The sequence below is a fragment of the Malaclemys terrapin genome, chromosome 1 (assembly GCF_027887155.1).
Source record: "Malaclemys terrapin pileata isolate rMalTer1 chromosome 1, rMalTer1.hap1, whole genome shotgun sequence".
Lineage (NCBI taxonomy): Eukaryota > Metazoa > Chordata > Testudines > Emydidae > Malaclemys > Malaclemys terrapin.
The window spans coordinates 235,843,412-235,859,728 of NC_071505.1; the positions used below are offsets into that span (position 1 = coordinate 235,843,412).

The 16,317-nt window shown below is 41.3% G+C and overlaps 1 protein-coding gene across 1 annotated transcript in view; it reads right to left on the reverse strand.

The window, feature by feature from the left end:
- LONRF2 (LON peptidase N-terminal domain and ring finger 2) overlaps positions 1-16,317 on the reverse strand; it is a 45,148-nt gene that overhangs the window by 14,487 nt on the left and 14,344 nt on the right. Inside the window, exons 2-5 of the mRNA XM_054009705.1 lie at positions 5,628-5,746; positions 4,427-4,549; positions 2,693-2,836; positions 1,725-1,947 (exon numbers count right to left, since the gene is read on the reverse strand). Coding sequence (XP_053865680.1) covers positions 1,725-1,947; positions 2,693-2,836; positions 4,427-4,549; positions 5,628-5,746 — 609 coding nt within the window. The remainder of the gene's footprint in view (positions 1-1,724; positions 1,948-2,692; positions 2,837-4,426; positions 4,550-5,627; positions 5,747-16,317) is intronic.

Consider the following 16,317-nt stretch of genomic DNA (forward strand, 5'->3'; position numbering starts at 1 on the left):
ATAGGGGAAGGTTACATTTCCCACCCCGGTGATTGGGTGGGTTTGCAGTTCACAGGCCACTCTGTAGGAGTTTTCCTATCACAGCAGGGTGGGGGGGCCATTTTTATTACCTGGAAGAAATGTGTTGTGTGTGGAGAGGTGGAAAACAGACAGCGGTACTCTGCGTGTAAATTTCAAGGCAGAAGTCAGATTTCTAACCTTCAACATTTGGTGAAACAATGAATGGTAATACAGTGGAGATTTAAAAAAAAAAACATCCATTAACCACTTATTTTACTATACAGCACATTACTACCTTCTAGCATTCCTTCACACTGCTAACCCCGTTACAGATTTTTGTTTTAAAAGCCTGAAATATCTATGTAAGCAGATGCATCAAATAGCAGAATGGATGGGGCTACTGCTCTTTTAAATGGATTCTTGGTTTTCTGGGGAAAATAGATATTAACATGTAAAGCAAATTAGCTCCCCCTCGTTGGGCTTACTGTGCATCTTTTTCATGTAAAGAGAGACTCTGAAGTTTAGCTATACCGCAGAGACCTAATAACTACAGCACTCTTGTCACTAGCAGCACAATATCTAAGCTGTTAGGGAATGAAGCATCAGAAAGGCAACATTTGCAGAAGAGAAGTGTGTATTCCTTAGATGAATCAAAACTGCTCTGGAACAATATTGATTTTTAGACCAGGGTTTCAACTCTACTCATCACAACAAACAAGAATGACTAGTTGTCTGAAGTAGTGTTGCAGCCGTGTAGCCCTCTGACCACACATGCCTACTTGTCACCTACCACCCCACACTAGAACCCATATGGGGTATCAAACAATTGCAACCCATAGCCAATGGGAACCACATCCTGAAAGAAATCTTTCCTGAACTCCCTCTTCTAGCCTTGAAACAACTCCCTCACCTCACCACGCTCATCACCAGAAGCAAGCTCCCCACTATGATTTTGAGTGAACTCACACACAAAAAACAAAAAAAGACACCATATCACCTCTGGGTGAACGCTTTTCACAAAGCGATCACTCTATATCTAACCTATCAGCACTCATCCTCAAAGGAAACCTACACAACACCCTCCAAAGATGAACCTGGGAGCTTAAATTCATAACTTTGCTAGGCACTAAAAATGATGGTCTTAATAAAGAGACAGGATTTCTAGTTTATTACAACAATTTGTAACCCACTACCTCCCCATTTTTGTCCTATTATTGCAGAGGTGTTAATGGGCCACTTCACATTGTATAGTCTCTTAGAATGTGTCTTAACTACTTGTACTAAGATCTGGTCCACACTGAGGGTATGTCTACACTTAAAATGCAACAGCAACACAGCTGCACCACTTCAGTATAGACACTGCCTACACCGATGGGAAGGCTTCTTCTGTCCGCATAGGTAATCGACTGCCCTGAGAGGCGGTAGCTAGGTTGATGGAAGAATTCTACGCTGGGGGCTAGGTCAATATTGCTATGTCTCTCCGGGTACGGATTTTTCACACCCCTGAGAGACATAGCTCTACTGAAGTAAATTCCTAGTGTAGACCAGGCCTAAGTACCTTTCCCAGACCTGAAGAGCGCTCTCTCTCTCTCTCTCTCTCTCTCTGTTTTACCTACAAACAGTAACAAAGCAGTGTTATTTTCCTATCTCTTAAAATAGAGTGTCATAACCCAACACCCCCACTACCCCCATCAACCTCCCCCCCAAAACACAACAGGACAGACCTTTTTTAGGAATCTTATTAGGGACATCCAAGCTTTGTAAATCCATCAAGTCACTGGATAGCTTTCTTTTTAAACGTGCACTAGGTAAGCTGGAGAGGATTGTTCCCAATGACTTTTTATTGTCTTCAAAATGCAAATCCAGTACATTGTGAGAGAGAGATGAATTAGTGCGAAGTACATCGGGCTCTTGGGACAGGGCTTTTGTTAATCTGAATACAGTATCCTGAAAAGAAAAACTGCGTGAAAGTCAGACAGATTTTGTTTCCTCGTTTTCTGCAATAATTCTATCCATAGAAATGATAAGACAGTAGTGTCATGGTGGCAACCTGATAACTGATCTGAGCCAATACTAATAAGAGATACTTGCTCCAATTGCCTCAGAAATAGAGGGCTATTTCTCTCATTACAATTCTCATTCTTTTCTAACCACCCCTCCTGACATATTATAATTGTGCATTCTCAAAGTGCACACAGAATAACAAAAATAAAATGTTATTTAAAACATGATGAAAACAGCAATTTGGCTCTCTTAGAAAGTGGTACCCCAATCTAATTATATTAGGTAGCCTCAGGGTATGCCTACATAGTAAGGAAAAACCCATGGCTAGCCCGTGCCATTCGACTCAGGCTCGGACTGTGGGGCTATTTCCAGGTTTGGGCCCGAGCTCGGAAGTCTACACAGCAATGAAACAGCCCCACAGCCCAAGTCCCACAAGCCCGAGTCAGCTGGCCAGCCATGGGTTGATTTTTTTTTTTTTTAAACTGTGTTGAGAGATCTAAATACAATTCATACTTCCTTCTATCTTTTTATCATAGTGCTCTAAAATTTGAGAAAGGAAGAGATGCACTAGTAATAACTAAGTTTGTATCTAAACATATGCAACAATTCAAGTCAGGTAGATTGGATATAACAAGATGCTTAATATTAAAACCAAGAGTAAATTTGGTTTGAGTATTTTATTCTTTACCTCAGAGCACCCAGCAGCAGAACCATCTTCAACAGTATTTAAGCTGCTTAAAAATGCAGGTTTCAACCTTGTCCGACTAGAGAAAGGTGCAGTGAGGCTGTCATGCACATTTTCAAAGGCTGGGAAAAACATCTCGCACATTATCTAGTAAATGAGAAAAAAAATTTTTGAGATGAGTTACAGAAACAAACGTGTGTGGTCTAAATGAAGATTACTTGCTTGTAACCAGGGTTCTTCAAGATGTACTCTGCATATTCACAGGTGTAGCCTGCACGGTTAGAACTCTAGCTAGCAGTAGCTCTTGGAGCGCTCACATGCCTTCCCCAAACCTCCCCACAGTGAACACTCAATGTTCCAGGGAGAGGGTATAAAAGGGGCACGGCACTCCAGCTGCCTCAGTTCCTTCCCCATGCGCCAAGCCCTTTGTAAGGTGGACTCCAAGACAGTGGGGAAAAACAGGCAGGGAGTGTGAATATGCTGGTTACAGGTAAGTAACCTTCATTTCTTCAAGTGCCCTTGGCATATTGCCCCACGAGACAGTAGTCCTCTGATGAAGGATGGTGGGACCATGGAATCCAAATTGAACAAAGGACTGCAGAATAGCCATACCAAATATGCATCAGATCTAGATTCTACTTATGCATTTGAGTGGTCGACCTGCTCAGGTGATATACAAGGGTATTTTGTTCCCCTCTATACATGAATTGTTATTGGGTGATCGATCACAGTGTTACGAATCCCAGACACCTTGCCTGTATGCACAATTGTAGGGAACGAACTCCCCTTTATTTCTTCAGATAATATAAACACTGTCCTATTGTCTGTCATGATCTGGCATACCCTATGTTTGACTTGAGGCAGAAGTGATTGGAGCGCCAACCTGATTGCTCTTAGTTTTAGATACTGATATGTAGATTCTTTTCCTTTGGTGACCAGTGAGCTCTTACCAATAAATTTTTGTTTAAATGGGCACCACCCAACCCAGCATAGACGCATCAGAGATAGGTACTACTGATAGCAAGACAGACTGAAAGGTATAACCTTCATTAATTTAGAGCACATCCACCACATCAGTGTTAACTTTTACGGTAGAATTACCAATTCGCAATGAACATTGTGTAAGCCAAGTTTGTAATTTCTCCTAGCCACTGCTCTTCCCCCACCCTGGTTCCTGCTACCCCCTACAATATTCTGTATAAGACTCTCTTATAAAAAAGAGTCCAGGCTACAGACTCTCTCCACCAGCAAGTTACGCTGTCGATTTGGATTTCTCTGCCTGCAGCATGGGTGAGTCTGATTTTCCTGTGAATCATGCTTTTCCGGTGTTCTGATTTGCACCAACAAAATTTAGGTCTGTGCCCACTGATAACCTAAACTGTTCCCTGAAATTCTGGAAGTAATTCTATTAGACAGACACCATTAAGTTGAGGTTAGACCTCACTTCACTCAGCCCATAAGCATCTGCAACTTGCTTCCACAGGACAGTGGTAAGGCACACAGTTTAGTAAAACTCACCTACAAGCAAGACAAGGAGGTGATCAAGGAGATAGAAGTCTCTCCCATGGCACAGTACTGTGCAATTAGATGCACTAAGGTTTTATTTGATATTATGCCAAAATGGGTTGTTTTTTTATTAACATGGAATGCATCTGAATCCAAAGATTTTCCTTAGCTATAGGGCACAAGAGACCCGCATACAAAAAAAAAAAGTGTGGCATGATGTAGTTACTGTACCTTTTGGGCTTCTTTCTTCATTAAGCTCCATTCAGGATTTAGGGCAACACAATAAAGAAACTCCTTCAGTGCTTCTTCAGTCCTTCCCAATCCAGAAAGAGCTTGTGCTTTCACATAATGACCCTGCATGCAAACAAAAGGTGTGTGAAACTGACATTTCCAAAGTGACTGATTGTAACATGAGACCAATGAACACTGCTTTTATTTTCTCAAGACACACGGCACTCTTTCAAATGGAGCAGAAGTTAGAAATAGGATGGGGAGTGGGTTGCAATGCTCTGATCTAAAAGTACAAGATGGATGCTTCCATTCCTGTTGTGGCCTTTCCATGAGTTGGAAACCAGGAATGGAACACAGCTTTTCCTGAAATTCTTGCACAGCTCCACAGACCCTCTGGATAATGTCAAGTGATCTCATTTGAGCAAACCAATAGGTAACCCTTTTACTTCTGGACCGAGAGTCTGGCACCAGTCATGCGGCTCAACTTCAGATAGGGGTAGTTGGGAGACCTACAGATAGATCTGAGGCAAGCGTGGGTGGCTTCTGATGCTGCACTTGTTCTACCTATCACTTGCAAAGAGGCATTCGTTTTTCCCCTGTTGTACTTAATGGACTGCTTCAAAATTTACCATATAACCTGTACCATATAACCTGTATTTCTTTCCACAGTGTCTAACCTCCTTCTCCCTCCCCTTCCCCTCCACCCCCCCCCCCAAAAGTGCAGCCATGGGTCATGTCTGAGATTTAGATACACACATTGTTGAACCAAATTTGAGTTTAAAATTTTTGAAATAAATGTAGCATTTTCCTCAGAAAAGTGATACAGTGTAGAGAGCTGGTTGAGCCACTGGGGGAAAAAACAAACCTAGAGGGAATTTCAGGAGGTGGAGCATTCCCCTACTGCCAGTGACTGACAAGTCTAGTTTTGTCTCCAAGCATGCCAATGTACCCATTTTAACAGATCAGTAGACCTTAGCATGAAGGACCAATGGATGTTCACGTCACAGCAATTCCATGCACTAACACAGATTTAAGGTTCCACTACAGACCTTGTTGTTTTATGTAGAATTTAAGCTTTCATTCAAGTTTCTAGCCGTTGGTTGCCAAAATAGCCTTCCAAAAGTGACCTGGAAAAGTTCTGTCCTCACCACAAAGAAACCCTGATTCATGCTTCAAAGACAGAAATATGTGAGTACTGTACCTTGGGCCAGAGGGGTTTGTTTTGGCAGAGTGCATCTGCATCATGGAGAGCTTGTTGATAGTTTTTCATGGTTATCCACAGTTCCGCTCGTTGTGCTATTAACGAACATTTGCAGGGAGCTGGAAAACAAAAAAAAATAAGGTTAAGAACTCCACAAAGTGAAGGATAATCACCTGTAAAACATAATATCCTAGCCTGAATTTGAGTTATTCCCCCCCCCCCATGCTATTGCAATGAAGTATTTTATTTGTATGCTTACCTACTAGAAACAAAAAAAATCCTTTTCTTCCTGTAAGCTATGTGTATATTCCTTTCTCAACATGGCACTACTCAATTATTCTCATATATTGAAAGTTCAGGGCCAGACTCTTAAGAGTTTATGGATAGGGCTGGCAGAATTATATTTTTTATTTATTTTTTTTCTAAATTATGACAATCAATACTGATTCTTATTTAAGGTTTTTTTCTCCTAGCTAGGGGGAGGTCAGGTTGGGGCTGTGGGGAGTTCCCAGCACCAACAGTGGGGCCCATGACATCAGGAGGCAGAGGTCCTGGCCCAGAGGAGCAGATACCTTCTCTTCCTCCCTCCCCTCAGGATGAGTCCTGGTCCTGGAGGAGGCCAACCTGCTGCCAAATGGCTGTTCCTGGCCAACAGCCATTCTGCAGTGGGCTGGCCGCCTCCAGGGCCAGGGACTCGTCCTCCTCCTTGCAGTCCTGGCCTGGCATCACAACCTCCCCCCCCATCCCGCCACCCAGGACTGCAAGTCTTCCCTGCATCTTGTGCCTACTGGGATCTGGTGTCACCAACCCTGCGGCAGCACAGGGCGCCCTCTGCAACCCCACTGTCATGAACCCACTCGTTCCTGTGACAGCAGAGCTGGAGAGGGCTTCCTGCGCTGCCCCAGGGCTGGTGCCACCTGAACCCCACAGGCCTGCTGACTGTTGCCCATTGATTCCCCCCCCCCAAAATCAATTTCAGCGTCTCAGCTGAAATCCATGTTTACCAACATTTATTGACAAACTGATTCCTGAGAAGCCTAATTATGAATACGTAGCAAATAACGTCCTCTGACTCTTCACAATTCTGTTGTATGCTTTTCCCCGTTCCTTGGGGAAAGACACCTAACGTCAGTAGTGCCAAGCACAATTCTGGGGCAATACAGACACTCCCCAACTTATGCAAGCATTCTGTTCCGAAATGCCTTGCATAAGTCGAATTTTGCATAAGTCGGGAACGTATACCTGATAATTACAGAAAAAACCCACTTACGGAACTTTTTCCGTAAGTTTGGGTTTGCCTAACCTGGGGAGGGTCCGTATGTGGAAAAACAAATCTAAATAAACACTGCACACATTCACTGAAAAGTATAAAATGCACAGAGTAAAGGCACCCCAAACCTTATGATCCTGTTTACCACTATGCTATGTCCCTGCCATCTTCTAACTTCCACGTAAAGTAGATATAGGTCTATGATAAAAGTCTTTTAGCTAGCTGACATCTTAAGCCTTGTATACTTTGGTGGCAATTCATTCACGAATCCAATGAACTATAGATTGTAAGCCACTTAAACATCATGGCTTCCCCTCCCCCAGTTCCCTAAAGACTTGGGTATATGGAGTTTAAGATGCTTAGTCCTACAGCTCTGAGGGTATGTCTACACTACCCGCTGGATCGGGGGGGCAGCGATCGATCCAGTGGGGGTTGATTTATCGCGTCTAGACTAGACACGATAAATCGACCCCTGAGCGCTCTCCCACTGACTCCTGTACTCCACTGCCATGAAAAGCACAGGCAGAGTCGACAGGGGAGCAGCAGCAGTCAACTCACCGCAGTGAAGACACCGCGGTGAGTAGTCTAAATACATCGATAACATAGCTGGAGTTGTGTAACTTAGATTGATTTCCACCCCCCCCCCCCCCCCCCCGGTGTAGACCAGGCCTGAGCTAGCACATAAATGTATGTGGGAAGATACAGGTTTGAACTCTTCACCCTCACACTAAATCTCTGCACAGCACTTTCCTTACTCCATTGTGTGCCATGGGCTCTGTCTTTCTCGCCGTTACTTTTCCTTTCATGCCTTTTTAAACACTTTCCCTTTATATCTAGAATAATCTCCATTGTCTCCTCAATATGGACTTTTTCCTCTCCTTGGTTTTTCACTGCAGAGTTCCCTTATTTTCCTCCCCAGTTACTCAACCTCAAATTTTAAAAACACTCCATTTCATACCCATTCACAATATAACTTGTATTTGTTTTAGCCCTTATCCCACTTCCTTACCCTTTTTGTATCTTATCTTTATTTTATGCATGTTTCCTGGCTCCCCATTTAAAGTTCCATAGCCATCACAGTTCAGTTATAAGCTTGTCTTCAGAATCACAAGAGCGTTTTTCTCTTTTAATGAAAGGAAAGCAGCAATTCTGGAACACAGCAGTGCAGGGAAGGTTGAATTCAGCAGCCAATTCCCAAATAGCCAAGTACACAAGGACATGAAAATATATGAAAGGGGAGAGCGCTGCTCTTTTTCCTCCAGAAGTAGTACAAAAGTCAAGAGTTAGATCAAGGAAGACAATGACAAGTATGACAAGCTACTTCAGGATTACTACCTCGGTTTACTCTGAAATGTAAGGCATGGCCCATCTTATGAATAATGGTCTATAAATGTTAGGTCGGCCAGAAATAAGACTTTCAGAACTGCTAAAACAAAGTTTACCAAGAATATAGATTGAAGAAAAACAATTTTCTCCAGAAAGATTAGTTGTGACAAGACCCAAGACTAAGCAATTGAAGTTGTGTGAGCACAACTCCAAATGAGTTCACCTGTGCACAAAGCTTAGACTGAATTACTTACATTTGTAATCTTATCATTCACGCACAGCATACCGCACTGAGAGTTTAAATATACTAACTATACAATTCAAGAATAATAGACAGATTAAAGTACTTCATACTGGATCATATCCAGAACTAACTGTCACCAGGAAAATATATTATGGTATAAGCTGCTACTGAACTCATTCTACAACACTAAATTAAAGCTCATAAAGTAACAGTTTTGGGTAGGGGAGGGGGGAGAAAAAGGGAGTCACTCCCCAGTGTTAGAGTTTAAACTGAAATTTAGAGAATCCAGGTGGATTATTACATATCTATAAAGTACCTTAACTCCAAGTGATTGCAACCTCCTGGTACACTCATTTATAAGGGAAAATTAGACATTAAGTTACACATTCGGCTCAACAAATGTGGAATTGATGGGTTCCAAGATGCTGAACAATAAACGATTAAATCTAAGTTAAAAAAACAAACCACCTACACACCCATAATTTAACACAGGCAATCACAAGGGTCTTTCTTTCAAAGCTCCCATCTATCCAGACCCTCTTCCGACAGTTGGCCAAATGGCTATATTTAAACTTGAACATTTGACATTTCTCTGGGTTTTTTTTAATCTGACTTCTACACCCTTTATGAGATCACCAAAATTGCTGCCCCAGGGGTCTGATGACGTCCTGTTCACGCTTGAACAATAGTATCAAGTTGTTCAGGTTGAAGTATTTTATGAGAGCGCCCACCTGAACTTATTAATGAATTAGCTTCAGCTCTGCTCACATCCCCTTTGAGTTCAATTTGAAGGCATTCATCAGAATGAGTTTTACTCACATAAAATGCGAGTAAAAAGCAAGTTTTGAGTACACATGTGCCAGCATTCACACTAAAAACCATTACACTGTACGTGGGTTAGAACACTGACACAGCCTGCAAAATTCCTCAGAGTGCCCTGGCACACAGACAATTAAAGAAGCCAGACAACGGACTGCAAATACTAAAGATAGGATCCTGTACACACATTGGGTACATTCAGGATGATTAAAGTCATTCTGACAATAATTCTTGTAGTAAATAGTTTTTCCAGGTATTAGGTGTCAGCCAAGCCACGTGTTGCTTGGAAAGGAAAAATATTTAAAGTTTCTAAAATTCTCTTAATCCTGCTCAGCTACCATTTCTCCCTGAAATATTAGAAGCAGTTTCTTCAAGTCCTTTTCCCAATGCTAAATGAGTTACACATCCAATCAAAACAATATCATTAACCCACATGTTCAAAATTTCAGCTTAGGAAACGGTCTATTTCAAAGTCTCCATGATCGTCTATTGTTCACCTGAGGACTCCGAGCTGTCAAAGATGACCTGGAACTGTATATGTCTGTCTGGGGTCCTGATCCTTTTTATTTCAGATCTGCTTGATGCTTCATGCAGGCTTGAGGGCACAAATGAACAGATTTGGCCCAAAGGACACGACTGATCAAAAGATTGTGATCTCTAGTGCATGGGGGACACACACTAGAAGTGGAACACAAACACACACTTGAAGAACTGATACATTACACATACCTGGTCCAGCATACTTAGCAGTTGGTTGGCAAAAGGCAACAATATACAAAACATTTTACCCATGAGCCAGTGGAGTGGTTTTTATTTTAAAAATCTCTCCCCTAAAGATAAATGCATGTTGCATCACCATTCTCGTCACAGTTTAGAATTCCAGCTAGTGTGATTTGAAAGCTTCTACATCCCTTGAGCTGATTCACAAGGGACTAGATAGGAGGCAGATAATTATTACACAAGTAGTGGAGAGCATTTCAGGCCAGTTCCCAAGAAAAACGCTGATTCTAACTTGGGAAGTTCAGTTGCAAAAGACAGCATCTTTCCTGACATACATGCAAGTGTTCACAAACTAACCAAGTGATGCTTAGGAGATTAATTTGGAACCCAGTGTACAGAAATACTTTAGATCACTTGTTTCAATGTGCATTTCTTTGAACACTTAATATTTACTACGTAGGTTCCTTAGGTCCTTCTGAATTTTCTTAGGCCTGATCTATACTAGAAAATTAGGTCTGTTTAAAATGCATACCCTGGAGTGGTGCTGTTAAGTCTCCATGTAGATAGTGCTAGATTGACAGAAAAATTCTTCCGTTGACCTAGCTAGCACCTCTCGGAGAGATGAATTACCTACATCGACGGAACAACTCCTTCTGTCGGCATAGGTAGTGTCTACACTGAAGTGTTTCAGCAGCATAGCTGTGCCACTGTGGCATTTAAGTGCAGACAAACCCTCAGTTTTTAAGACTTATGCACCCACTTATCCAAGTCATTAATATATTTGTACACCAGATTTAAACCACATTTTTAGAGCACCCTGTTATTAGTGTCATTCCACACTGAAGACTAATCATTTCTCGTCACTTCATTTTCTAGCTTATACATTTTTTTTTTTAAAACAGACCAGAACTTTGTTCTTTTCACCCTATGATTACTTCCCTTAACAGTTTGCAAGGGATTTTATTAAAATCTTTTTGAAAATCCAAATAAGTTGTATCTACCAGTTTTCCTTTGTTCACTATTTTACTGACAAAGTGAAAAGTGTCAGAGAACGTTAGACTGAAGAAAATTATTTACTTAAAAAAAAGTGGTTTATTTCTACTATATCATGTGTATCTAGGTGCTTTATACCTCCATTCTCCTCCTCTAAAAACACCCCCAAAGAACCCCCGGATGCTATTTCACCTAGTACGGAACAAAGACTCACTGGCTTCTAGTTTTCATATCCCTCCCCTACACCCAATTTTAGAAATTTTAGCTTTCCACAGTCCAGGAGCTATTTTAATAATAATACATAGGTATTTATGGCACTCCACAGAAAGTAAAAAACACAACACAACTCAGACTTACAACCTATGTTAAAAATACCTCCTAATCAATATAATTTGGACACTCAGAATGGTTTTTCTATGTCACGTAATAGGTCCTCCAGGTAGCAGACTATGTATATTTAAAACTGCACTGCCATCACTACTAAATCTTGCTAATCACTGAGATAATTAACCAAGAAACAGTATAAGAGATTCTAAATTCTGCCCAGAAGAAAATCGGACATATCAAGAGGGAACGACTAGCTTCCTCCCCTTACCTTGAGATTACACCTCTAAATCTAATGAGGAAGGAAGTAGTCCTACATCAGATCAGCTACATAATTTATATGTAATGTCTGCAGTCTTACCCTCAAAGATGCTAGAATGAACTTTGAACAGTGATTCCTCCCCGCCCCCATCTCCCACCCCTTAAATACAAAGGAAGATAGCATCAGAGAGATTCAAGAGCATTCTGGTGCAGACTTAGCTTTGCTTATACCGAACAGTCTCCCTCCACTCCCCCATCAAGATCCAAATCACCTAGAACTTTTGTTGGAAGTATATTGCTCACTCTAGGAATGGTGTATGTGGAAACCCAGTTTCTCCCCCTATGGGAACTGAAAACAACTTACACTTCTAGGCAGGGAGGGTGGTTTCTTTGTACAGTGCCTAGCATGATGGGACCCTGATTCCCATTGTGGCCTCCAGTACTACTAGAATATTAAATACCTCTCTGTGGGGAAACTGTTTGTACAGAGCTTTGTATACTTGAGTGCTAAGCATAATTTTCAGAGTTCAGTGGATCTGTCAGGGTTACATTTTGATTTATGGAAGCTTCAGCAGTATACCTCCATTTGTATCAATAGATACCAACACGGACTGGGGAATCAGATAGCCTTGGGCCAAGGCTGTTATAATTCAGTGAAGAATTAAAAAGAACAAGCTACTAAAGAACATCTTTTACTGCTCAAACGTGACCACGCACTATTTTGGCTATGTAGCCAATAGAGGGAGCAAGTTAGCAAACCCTGTTTTGTAAACGTTGATCTCACTGATGCTTATGAAAGCAAACGAGGCAAACAAGAACCACCAGGTTTTCCTGCTCTCATGAAACAGGGCAAGGGAATTTTAATGTTGCTAAACAAAAAAAGGACAAAGCATGTCATGACTGAAGAGTAGAGAAGTTTCCATGACCATACTTTATCTCAAAAAAGTACAATACACACAGGCTTGGCAGTATCTTTCGAGGGAAGCTACTTATTCACTGACTTCCACAAGCAGAACACCTGGCATCTCTTGCACAAGAAAGATGGTTGTTGACCAGGCAATTTCAGTGGTAGAGCTGCATTCCTCAGAGAAACATAGCAGTGATGTCTCAGAAGGAAGTGGATTTCTGTCCACCTCTTCCCCCATTTGAAGTTTACTTAATGAATCCCTTATTTGTAACACCCTGAGGCCTTAATCAGGACTGAGGGTTTCATCATGCAGAGCACTATAAAGAAATAGCAGCTATCCCTGCCCCAAAAGAGCTTTCAGTCTAGTTGTAAGACCAGACATAAGTGGCTTTAAAAAAAAAACACAATTAAAAGGGTCAGGAAGGGGGTGGGGGTGCTGTGGCACCCCACAAGGGTAACAGCAGTAAAGTCAAAATTCTATTAGCTAGCTAGTAGTAAACCTGATTAGTCCAATACAAATCTTTAAAAATAAAAATGTTACCTATTGCTTTATTCTCTTTTGTATGAAGGGTGCTTTATGCATCTGTAAAAAGCTATACCAATAAAATATTAAGTAATGCACACAGATTAGGGTGAAATAGGCTATTAATTTTCATTTTTATAATTAGAATCCATCTGTATTTTTATAAAACTTTATAGTCTTGTTTTCTGTGAAAAAAAATCATAAAACATTTGAGCAGGGAAGTCAAAAAATAAGTGTCCTGAAATGAACTTTATAGCAAAACTAAACAAAAAAAAATAAGATGATTACAAAGTTAGGATTAGTTCAAAACTTTGCACTCCCACTCTACTTCGTCCCTTTCCCCATTATAACAAGAGAGATTGCAGTTAACATACTAAAAATAAAAAGGTCTTAGCCAATGACGTTCTTGTATTATTAGTAAATCATGCATCATTTAATTGTACATACTACTCTGCCTAATTTAAAAAAAAAAAAAATACTAACATTTAGTGTACTGCACAACCAATCCCATAACCTATTCTGTATTTATTCCTCCTCATCCTTCATCTCCCTTGGATGTTATCTGCTTTTCCACCCACTCCTGTATCTGACCATTTTTCATTTAAGTCCTGAACCTGCAATCTAATCTAGAGACTTCTGCACCCAGGTGTAACCCTATTGGCTTCAGAGGGACTCTGCAATCAGGCAGATCTGCTTGCACATGCCCATCCACAGGATCAGGTCCTTAAACTGTAAACTCTTTAGAGCAAATTCTCATCTGATATTTTCAGTAAAGTACTCAGTGCATTTTAGACCAATAACACCTGAAATAGTATTAATGCTCTTCTGCAATCAAGCAGATTCAATTGTTAAAATAGGAATAGAAATCTGCAAGATAAAAAACAATAATCCATGTGTAAAGAATCCCTACCTCATAAGAATGAGTGGATGAGATAGTCTCTAGGTAACCGTACTGCCCACTTTAATTTCTTTTTCTGTGCACGTGCACCAGCTAAAAGGAGCAGGTTTCTGAGTCACGTTTTAAGCAAATTTGATATATAGGGCACTTAAGAAGGGGCCTGAATTTCCTTTTTAGCTCAAACCTTTTCCAGAAAGGGTATCATTCATTTGAAACATGTGCTAGAGAGACACACACTTCATTTGGTTTTAAAAACGAATAAAAAAAATCCCACATCATTTACAGTCATAACGGTGTTTTGTTCTGAGCTTTCTCACAGAAGGACTAAAAATGTGTAATCTGACAACCGTTATATGGTGTTCTGTACTTTGTACTGCAAATTAAACATTACATTGATTAATTCTTTAAACAGCTGTAAAAGATCTTCCAACCCAACAATCAAATTAGTTTTGTTTTTTGCTAAAGACCATTCCATTTTCAGAAATATTTTCCAACTTAAGCAAAGCCAAATCAGACACTTTCTGCACAGAAACCAGGAAGTGCTTCAGAGCTATTCAAATAAGTAATCGGCAAGTTCTCTTTATCACATAGGGAAACTAGGTCAACCTGACCCTCCTTCCCCTATTACCTCCAAAAGAGAGAAGACAACCATAATCTTTGTGAACAGCTCAGGAAGTCCAACTTATCAGAGTCCCTCCTTGCTCGGCTGGGCTAGAGAAGGTTGTTGAAATGCATGGCCTTTCAGAAAGGCGGGCAGAAGGGAGAGCCATTATTATTTGCTATTATGTAATCCAGTACTTAGACTGTAAACTCTTCATGGCAGGAAATCATATTTTCTGCCTTTGTACAGCCCCTAGCCCAAGGGGGTCCTGATCTGTGTAGGATGCTATAAAAAAAACAAAAACTTATGTCATAGTCTTCCCTTAACTAGTAATGAATTCCGGTAAATTACGTAAAAGCCCCCACTTTTGAACAGGAATTCCGTTGTTTCTTCACTTTCTGGCTTTAGCTAACATGGATCCTCTCTCTAACCCCCTGCAGCCCTCTACTACAGGGTGGGATGCGGACTGCTTCAAAACAGATCATTGTAGTGCCTCATACTCAGAGTTTACATACACTGAGTTTCTGAAGCAAGGAGGGGAGCAGACTCAGAGGAAGAAAGATGAGAGCGCAATTATGATGTGAAACTTGGAACGTAGCATATAACACAACTAACCTAACTGTCAGTGGAAGTATGATTGCCCAATTCTAGGACTGCTCTGCTGAACAATTTGCTTCTATCATACTCGTCTAGAGTCAGTTTCCCAAGCTGGGACTCATATGTTAAAATCCAGGACTGCAGTGGCTGTGAATGTGTTCCCCTGTTCATACTCCATCTCTATAAGGAGAGTTGCTTCACATTTGAGGAGAAAGATATGGGAACTCAAAGAAAAAGCACCTAAATATTTCACACATAGAACCATAATTTCTCCTTTGTAAAAAAAACTGCAACTTTTACGACTTCAAGTCTCAGCCTTTCAAGTTAATTGTTTCTGATATGAAACTTGCTGCTTCTGTTCTAGGTCAGGTTTTTACGGTGAGCTATAAAATCTCGTTGAGTCCAGAGCAGCTCCAATAACTGAACTCCACTGTAAAAGTTTACTTTGAAGTTAATGGGAACTCTCAAGTGCTCCTCTTCTGGCTCCACTCTGTGGAGGGTTCTCTGGGCAGGGGGCGCTGTGGTTCTTAACCTATTTATTATTTTGGGCCACAGGTTGAGAACCACTGCTATAGCACATATGAGCCCTCATCACAGGCCAGGACCCCACTGTGGTAGGCATTGTACAAACACAGAATAAAGAAAAGGTCTGAGCCTGCCCACACTGAAGAACTTAAGTAGATTGTAAGTGGCAGGTCCCCTGCTTCACACTTTAGTTGAGAGAATTCTTATGCAGGGCTCCCACCAATACCATTCCACCAAACAGATGGCTCGAGAGTGACCATCGCTCCTGCTACTCCCACAGACAACTGGGGCACCGCATCACCCTGCTGCAAATTTCATTCATGGCGTCAGAGCAGAGCATCATTGCCACCATCCTTGGAGTGTTCTGAGAGGTCTTTCCCCAAACGCCTCCTGCCTCCAACCTCTGTAAATACTCTCTCATCAATTCAAAAATTGTAGAGAATGTTGCCAGCATCAACAGGCACAAGCCTAGTGATTTTGGTGCAGATTGGAATACTAGAAAAGCTTGAGTCAGTTGAAAAATTGTGGGCAGAGGGGTCTAGACTGCCTAGTGCTGCATGCACAGTAATCTCTCTGGGGGCCCACTGCTGCTACCTACTCATATCAGAAGCAGCAGCTTAATTTGCTGCATGGGGTGACTGTCTGTAGCCTGGACTCTTACAGAAATGGGAGCCTTCCAGGA